At 42.7% G+C, this 19,088-nt stretch overlaps 1 protein-coding gene across 4 annotated transcripts in view; it reads right to left on the bottom strand.

Annotated features, from left to right (window-relative positions):
- The window catches only part of PLD5 (phospholipase D family member 5), a 422,454-nt gene that overhangs the window by 174,110 nt on the left and 229,256 nt on the right, over nucleotides 1–19,088 (bottom strand). For all 4 annotated transcript variants that reach the window (XM_058701959.1, XM_058701958.1, XM_058701960.1 and 1 more), the window contains one exon: nucleotides 12,881–13,049. In XM_058701959.1, the coding sequence (XP_058557942.1) occupies nucleotides 12,881–13,049 (169 nt within the window). The remainder of the gene's footprint in view (nucleotides 1–12,880; nucleotides 13,050–19,088) is intronic.

Raw genomic sequence — 19,088 nt, 5'->3', positions numbered from 1 at the left:
CCTTGGAAATATATTGGAAAGCAAGCAAGAGCATAATTAGGATTGCTCAACAGATGGGGAAACAGAAGCACAGTGAAGCAGCAGGAAGTTACCAAGAAAGAACAGCACCAAGGGAGAACCAGAAGCCATAGGAGCCAGAGAGCTCGCTGGGCCACCAAGAGCCAAGGACAGCCTTCCCGACCTGCTTGGTGCTGCTTTAGCATTCTGCATTGCCAACACTGGTTTCTCCAGCAACTCCACTATACTTTGAGTTCCACAAGGGGTGGGGACCACTGCTTATTTGGTTTCACATCTCCAGCAAACAGCGCGGTACCTTACTAATTATCTGTGCAATAAAGGCACACACAAAATCGCTTTGTGGCCACATTTCAAATGCAAGAATGCTAATTTATAAGCATCTGCTGAGTGTTGACTTTGTGGAAGAGGGAAAAAGATGCTACTTTGCAAGAAGGAGACATCCTTTCCATCAGGTGATGCTATTTTCATGCTGACACTGAACACCGGAAGCTTGACTGAAATAATGTTTAGCCTAGAGATGAGAGGACTGAAGAGGGATCTACTGTTTCCAATCCCAAGGCAACTACTGGGCTCCCTTCTCTTCCTGGCCACATGCTAGACAATAAAGCTATAGGAATAAACATGGCACATGGCCTGGAGTCCAGAACGGTGTGGAATATTTCAGTAGAAGTTGCCACCATTTTATATCATCACTGAGAGAACAACTGGAATTAACGGGGTTTGTTCATCATGTTACTGAAACACAGAACATTGGATGACAATCCTGGTGGGAAGGCACCAATGTGGCCCAGCCGTCAAAACTAGAAGCATCAAATCACTGTTTATTAGACTGGGGTGCTTTTAGGCAGCGATACTCAATCCTGGCTGCCTAACAGAACCACCATTATAACAGTATCAAAGTCTGGCCCCCTCCCCAGACACTCTAATTTTAGTGTTTTGGGGTGACCTGGGCATCTATATGTTCCAGAAGCTTTCCTGACGATTCTGACAGGTAGTCATGGTTGAACACTGCCCTACTGGGGGAGGAGGGGGAGAATCTACCTGAAAACATACACATTTCGCTTTCTTCTTTCTTCACCAAAACCTCGAAGAACTTGAATTAGTATCCTGAGTAGAATTATCTCAACCCCCTTGAATAGAAGTTGAGAATGTGACAGACATCTTAAAGTTATTCCCGCTCTCAGGTTACACAGAAAGCAGGCATCCACTAAGTAAATGTACAACTAAATGTCCTGCACCAGGAAAACAAAAATGAAAGTGAAAACAGAAACTCTCTTTTATGAGCTCCATTATTTGTTGTTTGACAAACATTATCTAAATTAGATTTACAAACCCATCCAAAGAGACTGGCATTATTATACCCGTTTTATAGATGAGTTAATTGAGGATCAGATGGGTCATGACATTTACCTAACGTGGCCACAACTACTAAACTACTGGTCATATCACACAGATTTGCTGCCAAACCCTGTGATCTAGATTACGTGCCTCCTGAAGGATGCTGCTTATTTGTCTTTTCTACAAAACCAAACTCTGAGAACTGAAAATAAACAAAATAATGAATTCTAAACTGAGCCAAAAAACAGAGCATTAGTATGCATCCTAATCTTGTTTCCATTCATTTATACATGTTTTATTTTTCTCTCTAGCCCTGTAAAAACATACAAAACAGACAAGAGTTGGCCATGATATAGTAGAAATGCATGCAAGCCCTCAGATCCGCATCAAAACAAGGGATAAAATGTGTGTTCTTCGTGTTGAATAGGAATATGTCACTTTCTCTGGCTGTCTCACACCAAGTTACTAGTTACAAGGCACCAACCTCTTTTTTTTTTTTTAATTTTTTTTTTCAACGTTTTTAATTTATTTTTGGGACAGAGAGAGACAGAGCATGAACGGGGGAGGGGCAGAGAGAGAGGGAGACACAGAATCGGAAACAGGCTCCAGGCTCCGAGCCATCAGCCCAGAGCCTGACGCGGGGCTCGAACTCACGGACCGCGAGATCGTGACCTGGCTGAAGTCGGACGCTCAACCGACTGTGCCACCCAGGCGCCCCAAGGCACCAACCTCTTAATTGCAACAGGCTCAAAGAATTTCAGTTACTTAAAGAATCCAGTCTCCACCAACCACACTCCTCTCCTTTCAGACATAGTAAAAAGCAGGAACTGTTGTAATTCTATTTTTCCTAGATAACAAAAAAAAAAAACAAAACCCAGTACAAAAAGAAATTCTTATAAAATATTATGATGAGGCTGCAAGATTTTTGGGTACCTTTCTCAGACTTTCACACTGGCAAAAACAGGATTCTCTTGGTTCCAGAAATACCCCTGTGTTGCAAAGTGGACACTGTTTGTCTACACGATCAATGAATGAACAGCGTCCTTCACCAGACTTGGGGGAGGGAGTGGACCTGCCTTGGGACAGGAGGGGTGGAATGAAAGGAAGAATGGAAAGATGGTGGAGACTGGAGAACACAGAGCCATAGCTGACCCCTCCAGACTGCAGGCTTCCTAGGAGGTCTCGAAACACAGTGATTCTAATAGAAAATGTTAATAATGCTATTTACGAAAAAGTCGTGAACGTAGCTATAAAAGACATGTGACAAGGAAGAGGTTTCCAAGTTAGGTAAAGCGAAAGCCTTTGTCTGTTGGTTAACCTACATCTATAGAGTCAGTTAGGAAGAATACTGCTAGCAAGGAATGAGTGGTCTAGAAGATGTGACCCATGCGAGTCACACTCACATGCAGCTGCCTTGCCCATGACAGCAAGGTGTGGCCCACCAGCATCAAGGGGAGATCTCTCAATGTTGCCTGGGTATAGGAGTCTTCAACTTAAAACAAAAACAAGGAGAGGGGCACCTGGGTGGCTCAGTTGGTTAAGTATCTGACTTCAGCTCAGGTCACAATCTCATGGTTCATGGTTCGAGGACGTTTGGCTCTGAGCTGATGGTGTGGAGCCTGCTTGGAGCCTTCTCTCTCTCTCCTTCTCTCTCTGCCCCTTCCCCACTTGCTCTCTCTTTCTCTCTCAAAATAAATAAACTTTAAAAACAAAACAAAATAAATAAAACAAAACAAGGAGCAGAAAACTAGCCAATTGACCAACCAACAAAAATCAGAAATGGCTATAGGTTTGAGAAGACCACATTACTTCCATGGATTCAAGATTTAAGATGTCAGTGTCCAGAGATACATGTGTATATGTGTGCACACGCGCATGGATGAGTGTAGATAAGCAGATGGGTGATAGCAAGACTTTGCGTAGCTATGTGTTTGTGTAAAGACTTGTGCTTAAAAAATGGAAGTTACGATAATTTGCATAATCCTTATCTACCCAGGGCTTTACATTAAAAAAAAAAATTTTAATGTTTATTTATTTTTGAGAGAGAGAGAGAGAGAGAGAGAGAGCACTCGCGCAAGTTGGGGCAGAAGAGAGAGGGAGAGACAGATTCGGAAGCAGGCTCCAGGCTCTGAGCTATCAGCACAGAGCCCGATGCGGGGCTCAAACTCATGAACTGTGAGATCATGACCTGAGCCGAAATCAGATGCTAAACCAACTGAGCCACCCAGGCATCCCAAGCTTTACATTTTTAGAAACGATATATTTCTTTCTTAATTTTACTTGGTAACCACTCCAGTTTCCAGCACAGTGAAAAGCACATAATAAGAACTCATTATTTGTTAGTAAAATTAAACTGACGGAATGAGAGTTGCAGTGTGTACACAAATAACATTCGTGAGAATAAACACATAATAAGATGGCCAAACACTGTTCCGTATCCTTTACAGATCTTAACTAGTGTGATCTGCACAACTTACGAGATATGTACGCTCTATGACCCTGATGTTGCTGCTGAGGAAATTGAGGCCTACAGAGTTCAGCATCTCACTCAAAGTCACAAGGCTGATAAAAGTAGATAAAGAATTAAGTAGATAAAAAGGAACCTGAGCTACCCCTTCCTCACTCACCTCCAGAGTCTGCCTACCAACCACAGTCTAGAGACAGGATCCTGGCTTGTGTTCCCCCAAACCACCCGTGGATCACTGAACTTTCATTCATGTTACTCATGAAATTGAGCGAATACCATTACATTTTCTAAATCATAATTTTTCAAAATTGTGATGTCTCATCAATTGGCAATCATGACTCACTGCCGATGAATAACTAATTGATTTCACATAAATGCATCTCTTAAAGATTCAGTTGTGGGAGCTCATTAATTATTTTATTTGGTTTCTCACAGTGAACTCACAGAGAACAGGTTTGTTTGTCCCCCCACCCCTCCCCCAGTGAATTAGGTAGCTCTGAAATCATCAAGTCACATTTCCTGGCTTTTCCTGAATAGTCTTGATTTCATAAATCCCCATCATTTTATCTTATAAATTAGGAATCCCATTGTCCTAAAAATTTCAGTATTTCAGGGTCTAAACTCACCATCTGGACAGAAAGAAACAAAATCCTTTGCCCAATTTAAAATTTTCATTAAATTTTAAAATATGGTAACCATGGAACTATAGACCTCACTAGCCCTTGCCATCCATGGTTTCATACAGAGAAAAGTTACCCACCAATTTCCTTCCACACATAAAGAAGCAAATAAACACAACACCCAAGTGCAAGATGGAAAAGACAAGATGAATTTTTTCAGGGTAGGAATTAAAACAGCAACCTCTTGGGACTACAGACTGAAAATGCATTTTGAATGAATGTGTCTGTTTCCACACACACACACACGGCTGGCATTTATCATCCTGGTGATAACGACCGTCACTCAGTCTTATAAAATTGCTTCTCATCCAGAAAAGACACAGAGGTCATGTGCCATGTTTATCTGTGTCTCTTTTCTGCCGAGCTGGGGCCTGCCTGACACCAGCTGACCATTCCTCAGGGCATTCCTCATTCCTTACATTTGTATTATAATAAGTAGATGGGCCGACTCTCAGTTGTCCTGTTTATCTATGGGTCATTTGTGGTTTCCACATTGGACTTTTCAGACTCTGTTCGTTTGACTATTTTACTCCTCTTAAAACTATTTTCTTTTAAAAAATATATTAGTGGAAAATAAGCTGTGAACTGGGCCAATTTTCGTTATACTAGAACATCTTAAAAAAATTTTTTTAGGGACCCCTAGGTGGCTCAGTCAGTTAAGCGGCCGACTTTGGCTCAGGTCACAATCTCACGGTTTGTGAGTTCAAGTCCTGCAACGGGCTCTGTGCTGACAGATCAGGGCCTGGCGCCTGCTTCGGATTCTGTGTCCCCCTCTCTCTCTGCCCCTGCTCCGCTCATGCTCTCTCATAAATAAATAAATGTTTAAAAATATTTAAATGTGTTCACTTGGGTAATTAGGGTGTGCTTTTGTGTGTGTGTGTGTGTGCAATAAGCCAAGCAATGACTACATTCCAATACTTATAAGGTCTTGGTAAAAATAAAAGCATGCTCACAGGTCCAAAGATTGGTCACACAAACTCTGAAATAAAAATTTTTTTGCCAATTTTAAATAGTTGTACTTAGAACACTGCATTTCCTACTTACAATACTGAGCTTATAAAGTACAATGAGATTTCTTTTCCCTGTGCACATATTACAGATTCATATATCAAGAATGCTCTGCTATTTACTACAGCAGCTCAACTTGAAAGCTGCCATGAATTTGCTACAAATTTGCGTCCTTCAGTGTTTTGTGTGGAACAATGCTAAATGTCAAATCCAGAGTCTGGAAACTCCTATTGTATTTGAAAGATGAGATTGGGTAAAATTTCATTCAAAATAGGCTTTCAGCCAGTACCTTTGTTTTTTGGGAACAGTAACACTTAATGGCCTGAAGAGAACAGAATCTGGGTCCTTAAAGTGTACATAAAGAGAAACCGTTGGTAGTAAAGACCAGGTTTCCAGGACCTGGTTTCCTTGCCCCGCTCCCGACCTCTGCGCAATTACCCTCTGTTGTCAGGATGGGAGGGGAGGACAGAAGGGAACCAGCTTCTTGCAAAATAATCTTTAAGCCCAAGGGGTACTTGGGTGGCTCAGTCAGTTTAAGCATCTGACTTTGGCTCAGGCCATTATCTTGCAGTTTGTGAGTTCAATCCCTGAATTAGGCTGTCTGCTTGAGCATAGAGTCTGCTTTGGATCCTCTCCCTCCCTCTCTCTCTCTCTGCGCCTCCCCTACTCTCTCTCTCTCTCTTCCAAATATAAATAAAAATTAAAAAAAAAAAGGCCAAGACATATGGTATTTAGACAAGTTCTTCTGGGTCCCTTTACAAACCGCTCTAGTGGTCAAGGATTGCATGAGGGAAGGTGAGAAATGGAGCCAGTCACCAAGCACCATTTCTATGCCATAGGCTCGCTCTCTCTTTTTTATGGATTTTTTTCTTTTATGATTTCCCTATTCATCTTAGTGCAATAGATTCAACTCTGCTAGCATGTCAGCTCCAAGGAAGGGATCTTGAGTTTGTCCGCTGGTGTATCCCATACGCCCTCAACAGGGCCTGCACACCGGAGACCTCAGTCATATTTGACTGCTTGCTTCCCTCCTTTGACTCCCAACGGGGTCAAATGCGATCACTTTGAAGACATAAATACCTTGAAAATACGTTATAAATCTAGGAACTTCCCCTTTCATTTATACTTTTTGTCTCCAGGCTGATGCCTGGGTTGAGTTGCCAGCACGCAAACCTGTTTGTAGACTCATGTTTCCTGGTGTGGCTTGTAGGTTCTAGGGAAGTGTGGTGCCCACATAAAATGCTAGCACTTCTGTTGGCCAGAGGTAGGCAAGGTGGACTTTCTAGTTTGTATCACCTATTTTTGTTGTGGTGGTGGTTCTTCCACTTGTTTTTTTTTTTTTTTTTTTTAATTGAAGTATAGTTGACATGTAATATTCTAGGGCAACTATGATATTCTAGTAGTTTCAGGTGCACAACATGGTGATTCAACACTTCTCTCCATTATGAAATGCTCCCCATGACAAAAATAGTAGCATCTGTCACTATACACCGTTATTATAATATTATTGACTACATTTCCTATGCTATACTTTATATCTTCATGACTTACTTATTTTCTACCTGCAAGTCTGTGGGAGCTTGGGTGGCTCAGTGGGTTAAGCATCCAACTCTGGTTCCAGCTTGGGTCATGATCTCATGGCTTCGTGGGTTCAAGCCTCACATGAGGTTCTGTATTGGCAGCATGGAGCCTGTTTGGGATTCTCTCCCTTTTCCTCTCCCTGCCCTACCCCTACTTGCACGGTCTCTCTCAAAATAAATAAATTATATATATACACATATAATATATAATATATAATATTATATACACACATATATATATACACATATAATATATATATACACATAGAATATATAACTGCAAGTCTGTACCTCTTATTCCTCTTCACCTATTTTGCCCATCTCCTCACCTTAAAGGCCACAGTCCACACCTGGTGTTCAACCAATGGGGAATGAATGCATGGTATTTCTCAGCATCATCACTTGGCCACTTGGTCCAGTGCCCTGGACCAGCGGAAGAGGACATTCACTGCCTTGCTGAGGAAGGAGCCCTCCAGATGGTGCTGTGAACCTCATTCTTTCCTATGGATCCCCACTCCCCACAGGGCATGTCTCCCGGCCAAGAACAGGCAGGGGTGGGACAGCTGTTCACTAGATCGCTCTCACAGCCTGCTTGCACCCATTTAATCTGCACAGCAAGCAAAGCCCCTCCATCCTTCACGTCTGCACGTGTAGAGCTTTCCCGGTGAAGACGCAAGGAAATGACACTCAACACTGCGGAAAACTGAATGGTTTTAATCTGCAGGGTGCCTGGTGTTGTTAGTGTTCCAAGAGGCACAAAGAGGCATCTCTTTGGCAGGAGCTCTATGCCTCTACCGAAGATATCGGTTCTAACTGGATGTCATCCTAAAGGGCACTGTGTGAGTTCAATAACAGCCAGGTTACTGGCAGCAAATTGAAAATTTCCATTGTTGCCAGCAGGCCAGCTGTTGGAGTGAATGGAATGAAGCTTCCAGGCGTGATCTTTCCACATCCACAATGCCCACCTTAATTCACTCTGAAGTCACGCAACGAACAAGTATTCTCTCCTTGACCAAACTCTAGCCGGCCTTCTTTGGGCCCTTTTCTCCACCAGGCTCAAACTTGTCTTACAGAAACTGCAGGCCTCAGAAAGATGATTTCATCAGTACCCCCCTGCCCCCTGACATCCCCCCACATCCTTGCTCATTAAAAGGCTTGAACAAAATGCTAACAGTTCCTAACACCTCAAGGCCACAATCCCAGGATGACCCTGGCCCTCTTAAAGCACCTGCTTGAGAAAGCTCAACATTGCCAAAAGAATGCATTGTTTGTTCTGCCAACACCTGATGGGAGGGTCCCTGTCTCCCAGTCTCTGTGTGGGAGGGTAGGAGCCCAACTTTGACAAGCACCAGTTTGCAAAACCAGATGATTTTCCTATGGACCAACCCCCTCCCCCACTTTTTAGAAACTTCTACTTCCTTGATCCCATTCAAGCCCCTGCCATCTTCCCTCATCCCCCAATCTCTCATTCCCCTGCAAAATGCTGTCATCTCCGTACAAATCTGAGTTCAGTTCACTCGGACCCTCCTTCCTATTGCAAAAATACATTAATGATTTAAATTTGTCCTTACCACTGTAACCAGTGTCTGGCTTTGATCGTGTCTAGCATAATCCATTCAACAACTACTCAGCAAATATTTACTGAGCACCTAGTATGTGCCTAGCACCATACTTGGCATGGTTATGCAAAATAGACATGGAACCTCATTCATCCATTTCACCACTGCTCTGTGAAAGGTACGGAATACTGACCATGAACTATGACACAATCTTTCTGTGACCCGCTTCTTTCCCAATAGTGTGAACACCTAGGTTGATTTACTGGGCTTATAGAACAAGAGGGCCAAATGGGGATGGGGTAGTTCAGAACTTTTCAATTGTTTCTGAGTCTATGAACCCGCTGGGGATCTTGCTGAAATGGAGAATCTAGTTCAAGTAGGGCTAGGGTGGATCCTGACATTGTGCATTTCTTATAAACTCCCAGGTAATAAAAATGCTTCTGGTCCCAGGGCCAAACTTTGAGTAGTAAGAATTTAGGTCACACCTGAAGGACAAGGATGAAAGGTCAGATTAAAAGCAAAGAAAGGCCAGAGGTCCTCAGGAGGCTCTTGAGAATCATGTCCATCTTACTGCCCATCCAGAGACTCTACGTTACCTATAAGGCCATGTGAGTTCCTCTGTTCCACTGGTTTGAACCACCACACACCTCCCCCAGAGCTGGCAAGAACTACCAGGTGCTCAGCTGGTCTCAGAATCACCTTGAATCCTGCAAAGGAATTTAATGGGCACGCGTGGAGAATGCTGCAGGTTCCCTGGGACCTCCAAGCCCAAACAAGTCCCAGTCTAGACTTATTACAGGAATCCTGGAAGCCAACCAAGATTGAGCACAGCGTCAGAGAGAAATGGTAGCTACTGGGGAAAAATAAAGACACTTAGAAAAGATCACTTTGTAGTTGGGGAGAAAAATCCATCATTCAGGGGCACAGCATATCAGAAAAGAGTTCATCTAGATCACCAAGTCTAAGAGTTAGTACAAATCTTTCCATTGAGTGTTTGATACACCTAGCTCTTCAGGGGTGCCCACGAGGTGAAGGGGAGCTGTTGATTGACCAGGCTCACACAACATGGTCCATGGCTCACCGATTCAAACTAAAGCTTGCAGTTCCTGGTCAATGCAGTGGCTAAGAACTGGTCTTGTCAACGGCTAAGGAAAGACAAGTTGAACTATCTTTTGCTCACAATATCCAACCTGCTACAGAAAATTGTTTCCAAAGTTGGTTGCCAACAATCTCCCCTTCCTGAATAGGCATGCTCCTCCTGGAATCTCCTGTCCCTCCGCTGGACGTGGGATGGCCTTATGATTTGCTTTGACTAACACAAAGTAGCCAAAGTAATGTTCTAGGAATCCAGGAACTCAGAGATCTTGCAATTTCCACTTTGCCCTCTTGGGATCCAGCTGTCCTATAAAAAGCCTGGGTTAGATTACTGAATGTGATGAGTGTCTACTTGGGGGGGGTGCCCGATTCAGTCCAGCCTCAGCCACTGTCCCAGCTCAACCCACCTGTAAGGGTGATCCCAGCTAGCACTATTAGAGCAAAAGCTATGCAGCCTATTCATGGAATCATAGGAAATAATACTTCATAAGTTTTGGGCTCGTTTGTTTCACCACCACAGGGAATTGAAATAAAAACTAGTGAAGCAAAAATGTAATGCATGTGGCACTATCTTTGGGATTGGGTGGCTGTGGACGCTGGGCTCTCATTCTCCCTCAAGGCTGGAAGAACAGTAAAGAAATACCTTCTGGGCCCTGAGGAAGTAATGGTGGGATGTTTGGCCATACGACTGCCTGTGTAAAGTAGAGAATAGAAAGGGGGACTAATGGGTTTGTGGACCTGGATAAGGAGATCGATCAGGCAGGTCATCAAAGTGTTAGTGGTATATGGTAAACTTTGAGACAATGTAGAATCTAGAACAGTCTCTCAATTCAGTAAAATATTCTCAAAGTTAGAAATGACCTTAGGGTAAAGATGAAATGACAGATACAACGGTAAGATTCCCTGTCAAGACCTCAGGAAGACTAACAGTGGCAGGTGGTTCAGAGGCCCCCTTGGTCAGAGGAAGGGCTCTCGGCAATTTTAAAGGTCAGGTCCTGAAGCACCTTGAGTCACAGTCCAAAGTAGAGAAGACCCACTGCCAGCTATCTGTGGGTCAGGGTTTTTGTTAACAGAGTGGTTTACGGCTGGATACATACTAAGTCTACAAAGGTTTAAGGGACTGTACCATTTTTGGTCTAAAAAAGGACAGAGATGGTTTAAAATGAACAGAGGTCTCTGGGGCCTCAGATTTCTAGCAGCAGAAAGTCAACTGAGAAAGTGGGAAGAAACACAAGCTATTTTTTATGGAAAAGGAAAACCAACACAGGGGGGAGCAAAGAGCTTCTGAGAACCATAGACTAGGAAAGCACCCCCAGGGAGAACTAGGTCCTAGCCCAGCAGCGTCACCTGCTCCCCCGGCTCAGAAGACTGGTGGTGTGTGCTGGGCTGAATTTCAAAACTGCTATGGACTCAGGACTGGTCTGTGCTCTCCATTCTCCCCGTTAAACAAAAGTATCTGTTGTAGTTATCTCATCCCTGCCTCACTGTTGGGAGCATGTATTGGGAAGCATGTGTCTGGTCTTTTACTTCACAGGTTTCCAAATCAAGAGGAGCCCACTTGAGGAGCATCGTCCCGATCAGGACCCGAGGCAGACGAGGGGATCCTGGACTTCTAGCCTTTGTTGTAAAGGGATGAATGTTTGGGGGTGGGTGGTGAGGAGTGCATTTTGTATGTGGAAGACATATGGATTGCTCTGGCCGGAGTGGACTGTGGTGTATAATTTCCAAGGAAGCCTGTCAATAATCTTCCTCATTCCTGGATAGATGCCCTAACTCTCACCCTGGATCGTGACTTGCTTTGACCAACAGAATTGGGTGGAAGCAGCTTGGATCCCAGAGCCCGTGTCTTAAAAGGCCTCATACTTTCTGCTTTGGGCCTTTTAGGATATAAACACCCCGTAAAAAGTTCAGGTTAGTTTACTGTGTGATGAGAGACATACAGAGAGGGGCCCAGGTGACCCCCAGACATTCCAATCGCTCCTAGGTAAGAGGCTGGGAATGTGAATAAAGTCCTCTTGGATCCTCCAGTCCCAGTCAAGTCATCCCAACGGACACTATGTGAATTAGAGACGAGTTCTTTCTGCTAAATACTGCCAAGAATCATGAAGAATTAAGTGAGTGTTGTTTGTGATATCATTAAGTTTTGGAATGATATATGCAGCAACAAATCCCTGACACACCTGTGTAAACAGGAGAGGTAGAAAAGTGCGGAACACAATCAAGAAATTTACTCAGTTCTTCTTTAGCACGCCTTTGTGGGTTTTGCTTGTTTTTACCTATTATCTGATATCCTGTAACTTTAAAATAGTATAATTGAGGGGTGTCTGGGCGGCTCAGTCAGTTAAGCATCCTACTTGATTTCAGCTCAGGTCATGATCTCGCGGTTCGTGAGTTCAAGCCTCACGTCAGGCTCTGCACTGACTATGGAGAGCCTGCTTGGGAGTCTCTCTCTCAACCTCTCTCTCTGCCTCTCCCCTGTTCATGCTCTGTCTCTCAAAAATAAATAAATAAACTTAAAAAACAATAATATAATAGTACAATTGAATAAAAGATTTCCAAGCACCAATGAGGTAGTGATTATAGGCTAAAATGCCAACACACATTATACACAGCAACAAAACTGATTTCATCCTTGCCCAATAATATAAAACTAATATAATAATAATATAAAAGCCAAGAATATAAAACTACACTGGGAAGTTTGATTCCACTATTAAAAAAAAAAGTTGGCTCTGGGTCCTTAAGGCGAATTATGACACCGATTAACCAAATAAATGCCTTGGCAGGCAGGCACGGAGTTAGCACCACAAGCATGCAGGTTGTGCACAGCAGAATTCTGGGGTGTGCTGTCAACAGAGACCATGATGTGAACGGCACCCCCTGAAGTGGTCCAAATCAGCAAAACTGTATAGACAGCCTATCGTAGGCAAAGACGAAACATGAGTTTGCCCTTGAAAGTCTGGCATTCTAGTAGGAGCTGAGTGACAGATGATTAACAATGGCACAGACATATAAATGTAATGATGTCCATGTACTAAAGAAAAGACCTTGAACCTGAGAAGTGAAAGCAAGAATACTAAGGCGTGTAAAATGCACATAAGTAAAACCATCACAAACATAGAGGGTGCAGCTTACCTGACATGCTGATGGATGACTGTGGTTGAGATCCCAATGGGAAGACACTATGTCAACAGACTTTTTGGCCATGTTGAGTAAATTCATCCAGCCTTGGAAAAGTGATAAGTGAAATGGTGCATTTTCTGAATAGTTAAGGCCTTCAGGAATATTTTCCACCAGGGCAATTCTTAGAAAAGATTTTGAAAAACAAACAAACAAAATCCAGTCAAATTTGGAGCCACAGATCTTTATACATACATACACAGACATATGGAACATACTCTTTTACTCTTTTCAAATATATACGTTCCTCATCATTCATATTTTCCACCAAAGGCCTCTTACATTTCCCCTATGCTAACCTTCCCAGTTCTGAGAGCTTAGGCTCCGTTTTTCCCCAGTTTTTGCTTGTATTTCAGAAAATCATGGTATATGTCTCTAATGTCCAGCTTCAAACTAGCCTTGAAAGAAAAATTCAGAGCTTCCTACACAAGCATCTTCCTCTAGTAATATATTCCTATTTTTCCAACAGTAATGCAATTCTGAAATATAAGAGTACTTCTGTGAGCTACTGTAGGCTGTAAATTAAGTTTTGCATGTTTCCAGTTTCTAGTACAATGTTCGGCATATATAGAACTAATTTAGAAACTGAAATATTGTGAGTTTTATTACTATTAGAAAATAAAAATAAGAAATACTATTATTATTGCTTAACATCTCTACTGATTCTTCCCAGCTAAAGGATATAAAGAAATTCTTAAACCTGCCTATTGCAGGGTTTTATTAAAGTTGGAGATAAGGAATATATTCCATAGTAGCAATAACCAAACCTTAAATAAAATACAACAAAGGTATCCTAATAAATGTGTTTTTTCTTTTTATACTTCCTTGTATATGGACAACACATTCGCTGTGCCTGGCTCTGCTTGGTGCTGTGGTTGAGACTGTGTGGTTTCGCTTCTGACACATCATGTTTTAATAAAGGAATGAACTCTTTTTTTCCCAGTTTAAGACCTGTCAACTCTTGATGGAAAACTTCATATTCATGAAAATACCTATAAGTGCTTCCCGAGCAGAGATCTGTCTCATTTACGGCTATGCATCCCCAGTGCTGGATACATAATTAGAGCTCAAGAAATACCTATGGAATGCATTTCAGCTTTCAACATGGAATCCAGCACTTCTCACTAGAATGGTTAGCTGCTTCTCTTAATGACACTTGTTCCATTCAGCCGTTTTAGAAATAAAAGCAATACTCTTAGTAAAATGTTCTTGTGCGTTCGATGATTATCACAGCCAGAACGGATGTGGGTATGTGACCCAGAGACATCCACAGTTCGGGGATCTCATCAGCCTGCCGCCATCCGCAATCAAATTTAACGTGTGTTGAGGCCTGATAAGCACAGGACAGGAGACTCGGAACTGACTGTGACAAATCTCCCTAGTCCCCTGAAATTTACAATCTAGAGAGAGAAAGCCTATCTCCTACCTAATAATTCAAGCAGGAAGTAGACCGCTACGAAATGGTGAAACAAGAGTAAGAAGTTTAATTAGATAGATAATGCATCATCTGAAGTCCCATTGGCACACGGCAGGAAGGAAAAATTAATTCTGGTTGGAGGCTGGCGGCATCTGGAAGTGGAGGAGTAGGACTGGAAATGAGTCTTCCAAGGTGGGATTTTATGGGTGAGCTGGAAGAGACAGGTGTTCCAGGTAGAGAGAGGAGCCTGTCAGTGTCCTTGCCTCAGACACAGGAGCATGCCCGGTGGAGAGGGCGGGCAACGCCTGCAGGGACCACATGGTGGCTGTGAGCCAGGAAGAGGAGAGCTTGGGCTTCATTTTGGTGCATCTGGGAGCAGCCCAGTTCATTAGGGGCTCACCCTCAGGCACACTGTATGCCACTGGAAGGTGAAAAAGGAGACCCAGAGATGGCAAGTCAGTGGAAAGAAAACAGGAAGTCTGGAATTTGATCAGTGGGAATGAAGAGAAGCATGCAGTCAGTGGAGGTTTTAGAAACCAAGTCTGAAAAGATTTAGTGTTTGATTGCCTTGAGGAGAAGGTGAAAGAGAAACAGGCAGGAGTCAAGGATGACAGATTTCCCTGCAGGACCGCCACACTGTCTCTTAACCGTCTCCCATGGTCTCCTTACACGGATTCTTGCCCCTCCAAACCATATTCCATACTGCAGCTGGGTTAATCATTTAAAAACGTAAACTTAAGCACTCTGCTGCCTGATGAAAGCCTCCCATGGGCTTCCCCAGTGTCCTTAGGATGATGTCTCCCCGCAACCCCCTGACATGGTTGGCGAGTGTTCACCAGTCTGGGCCTGCCTCTCTGTAGCCTCACTCAACGCAAAGGCCTTCTGTGGCTTTTACACCAAAGCCACACTAGACATCGTTATCTCCTTTCCTCTATTTTCTCCAGACTTTGGCATTTCGTGTGCATCTTCCCAATCCTCATTCCTACACTATTATCTCTCAATTAACCTTTAAGGTCCTAATTTCAACATTAGTTCTTCTGATAGACTTCCCTATCCCCCCAAACTAGGCTAGATCTCCCTTATCACCAGCCCCTGCATGACCTGTTACTTCCCCTCTGTCCTATCCTGCTCCTAAAATTACTTGTTCAAGGCTGACTTCCTCTGATAGAATGTAGGGTGCTTGAAGGCAGGGACATGCTCCCCTGGTTCAGTTTTATAGCCACAGTGCCTAACATATTGCTTAGGGCACAGGAAGTATCCAAACAATATCTGCTGAGTTTCACTGAAATTGGAACAACTGGAAAGATGGAAGGGGGCGGGGTCCATCGAAATTGACAAGGAACATGGGAAAGGAGGTAGACCAAGGATCAGGAGAGATTATCAAGGGGAAGAAATGAAGAGAAAACTAGCTCAAAGCCTAACATGGGGGGAATGCCTACACTTCTCTGGTTGGTAGAGTGTGAAACAGATATGAAGATTCAGAACGGACCAACAAAGAGGTGGGAAGGCAAGAGAGGTCCAGAAGAATGCAGTGTTTGGGAAGCCGAGGTGAGACCAGGTCAAAAAGGTGGAAAGGGGATTTGTTTTTTTAAATCTATCTCAAAATCTTTGGCTGAGGTTGAAGTTGGATGTTTTAACCCTATCCACATTTAAAGCCCAACTGTCTGTGTTAATAGCATGAGGAAATGGCCCCAGATAATCAGCAATTTCAGTCTCCTCTATAACTACAGATGATATTTAGAAATCAAATGAGAGACAGTCCCTCCAAAAAACAAAACTGAAACACAATAGCCTCTACAAAAGAGAAGGGACTGGTTTCAATTTCACTTCAATATAACAGACACACTGAGGTATTAAAGAGGAGACTCTAGAAGCCCAGATAAACCAAATGGACAGGGTGAGGGATGTGGAGTGAAAACCCAACTGTAGTTGGTTGGCTCTGCACCATCCCTTCCCTCATGGCATGCCCTGTGGCTTTCTGGAAGGCATACAAATGAGGATTCCCAATCTCATCTAGAAATCTCTAGACTAGGTATTCTTAACCTTGGATACATGGATAGAATTCATGGGACTCTATGAACTGGATCTTTACTTTCCCAAATCTCTAACTGAAGTTCAACATTCCCTTCAGTTATGAAGACAGACAATACCCCACCAGGAATATTAGAAGAACCCATGACTCTGTCACCGAGAATTTTCATACCATGGTACAGCTACAACAAACAGCTCAAATACTCATCCCTACTTTGTAATTCTGGTGGTTGTTATTTCACACATCAGTAGTGCACAATATACATTTTTATTTCACAAATTAAAAAAAATATTTTGACAACTTTATTTCAACATTACTGGTTGCAATCCTATGTGTTTTAATTTCTGCATTTAAAAACATTATTCAAGGGGCATCTGAGTGGCTCGGTCAGTTAAGCGTCTGACTCTTGGTATCAGCTCAGGTCACAAACAGTTCCTGGGTTCGAGCCCTGCATCAGGCTCCATTTTGACAGTGCAGAGCCTGCTTGGGGGATTCTCTCTCTCTCCCTCTCTCTCTGGCCCTCCCGTGCTTTCTCAAAATAAATAAATAAACTTAAAAAAATTAAAAAACATTATTCAAGGAAGGGTTCATCAGAGCGCTACACTGTGGAGTACGAAGCATTCCTCAGCCTGATGATGATGTCGAATTTTATAAAATTTCTGCATGTAAGAGACTCCACTTTGAAGTCCCATTTTCCTTTCCAACTAATGAACTCTTCAACTAGCAGCTGCTCATAGAATTTCAACAGTGCAACTGGCGTTTGGATCATAGGAGGACAGTGAGGTTGATTCATACATGGAAGGGATAGTGTCATTTGATAGCACCAATAAAATCATCAATAAGTTAATAATCAGAAGCAGCTCAACTGGTCAGCATCAGATTAGCAGGTCCTTTTGTTTCGTTTTCACTTCTCTTCTTTACCTAAATTATGTGATTAACCCCTCCTTCTTTCTCATATAAACCTCTTGCTTTTCCCACGTGACCACGATGCTTTTCTGGTTACTCCAGAATCTGTGCTCCCTGAATTGCAATTCTGCGATCCCCAGATAAAGTCCTTTGTTCTTTTTCTGTTTCTCTTTCTTTTCCTTGGTTGACATGTATCATCTAGTCTTTCTTTTTTTCTACTTCACAGACATTCTAATAATTTTTTCCCATTAATGAAGCCATAGAAGTGGGTAAGATTACCAAGAGAGACTTTTCAAGAGAGGAGAACTGGGTCAAAGCCAATTACAGAAAACATCTGATCACATCTGGCTGGTAGAGAAAGGGGGCCAGGTGAAGAACACAAGAATGGCCCAGAAACCCTGGAAGAAGAGGAGTGAAATTCCCTAGAAGCCAAGAAAGACCAAAGTTATCATCTGTATTGTTGTTTGTTTGTTTGTTTGTTTGTTTTTTACCGAATATCAAAGTAAATTTTGATTTCATGCTAAAAATAAAAATAGACACACCACCCCAGGTCTGGGGACACACTGGTGTGTGGGTAATGAATTCCAGGGAGAGCCCCTGCTCACCTCCTCACTTTCCCCTCTTCAAGTGACCTAGGGACGGTGATGGCTCCTCAGTGACACAGAGCTTGCCTTCCATGCCCATGTTAGAAGATGCCTCTAGAAATCAGCTTTGAAATGACTTATTTCTGGGACCTATCATTTTATTTCCTTTAACGGCCAATAGCTGGCTACTCTCCAGGGCCCGGATCTAATTAGCATACATGCAGGATGCATTTCCAGGCATTTGACAGCCCTCTGTGTCCTCCTACTTGGCAAGCAAGGAAGAAGTAGGCAGATCTCATTAAAATTCACCTTTGGGCAAATCCCTAGAATGCCTGCTTGCACCATCTCTGAAAGAAGTATGCCCAAAGGCTGTAGCACCATTTCTGACACCTGACAACAAGGGGAAAGGCTGAATAGACAAAGACACAATACAGCTAAAACCTTTTTATACCTCTTTTTATGGTACTTGGAGATAACCTGCAAATGATTTGAACCGTGAGTCCAGGGAGCTCAAGCGGAATAAATACATTTTTAAAATGCGTTTTACATTGTTAATAGATTTTAAAATAGAACTCTAGCTGTTCTTATTAATAACATGTATTTATTCTCCAAACTTAATGTGATCACCAAGATTTCTTTTTTAATCCGGAAACAATATTGTAGCTTCTTAAAGAAGTATCTGTACTTTCCTTCCACTAAGGTACCAAAAAATGTAGTCCCTGCATTTGCTAGCTTTAAAGCATGGCATGCGTAAGCTGGCAAGTACAAGAATGTTTATGAATCTATTCTCACACTTGATTTGGGGAATATTATAAATGTAGTTTTATTTATTTATTTATTTATTTATTTATTTATTTATTTATTTATTTAGAGAGCAGGCATGTGTGTGAGCTGGGGAGGACCAGGAGAAGAGGGAGAGAATGGTTTTTTTAAATGTTCATTTATTTATTTTGAGAGAGAGAGAGAGAGAGAGAGAGACAGAGACAGACAGAGATAATCCCAAGCAGCTCCATGCTGTCAGCGCAGAGCCCAACACTGGGCTTGATCCCACGACCATGAGATCATGACCTGAGCCCAAATCAAGAGTCAGAAATCAAGAGTCGGACACTCAACCACCTGAGCCACCCAGGCACTCCTGGAAACACTGTAGAGAAAATATTTCTCTACAGTGAAAATACTCTCTATTTTAAGAGTAAATGACTCATTATAAGGTGGGCAAAAATG

This window comes from Neofelis nebulosa, chromosome 15 (assembly GCF_028018385.1).
Source record: "Neofelis nebulosa isolate mNeoNeb1 chromosome 15, mNeoNeb1.pri, whole genome shotgun sequence".
Lineage (NCBI taxonomy): Eukaryota > Metazoa > Chordata > Mammalia > Carnivora > Felidae > Neofelis > Neofelis nebulosa.
Note: the sequence above shows the minus strand (reverse complement) of the source record. Positions and strands in the feature narration are given on the sequence as shown.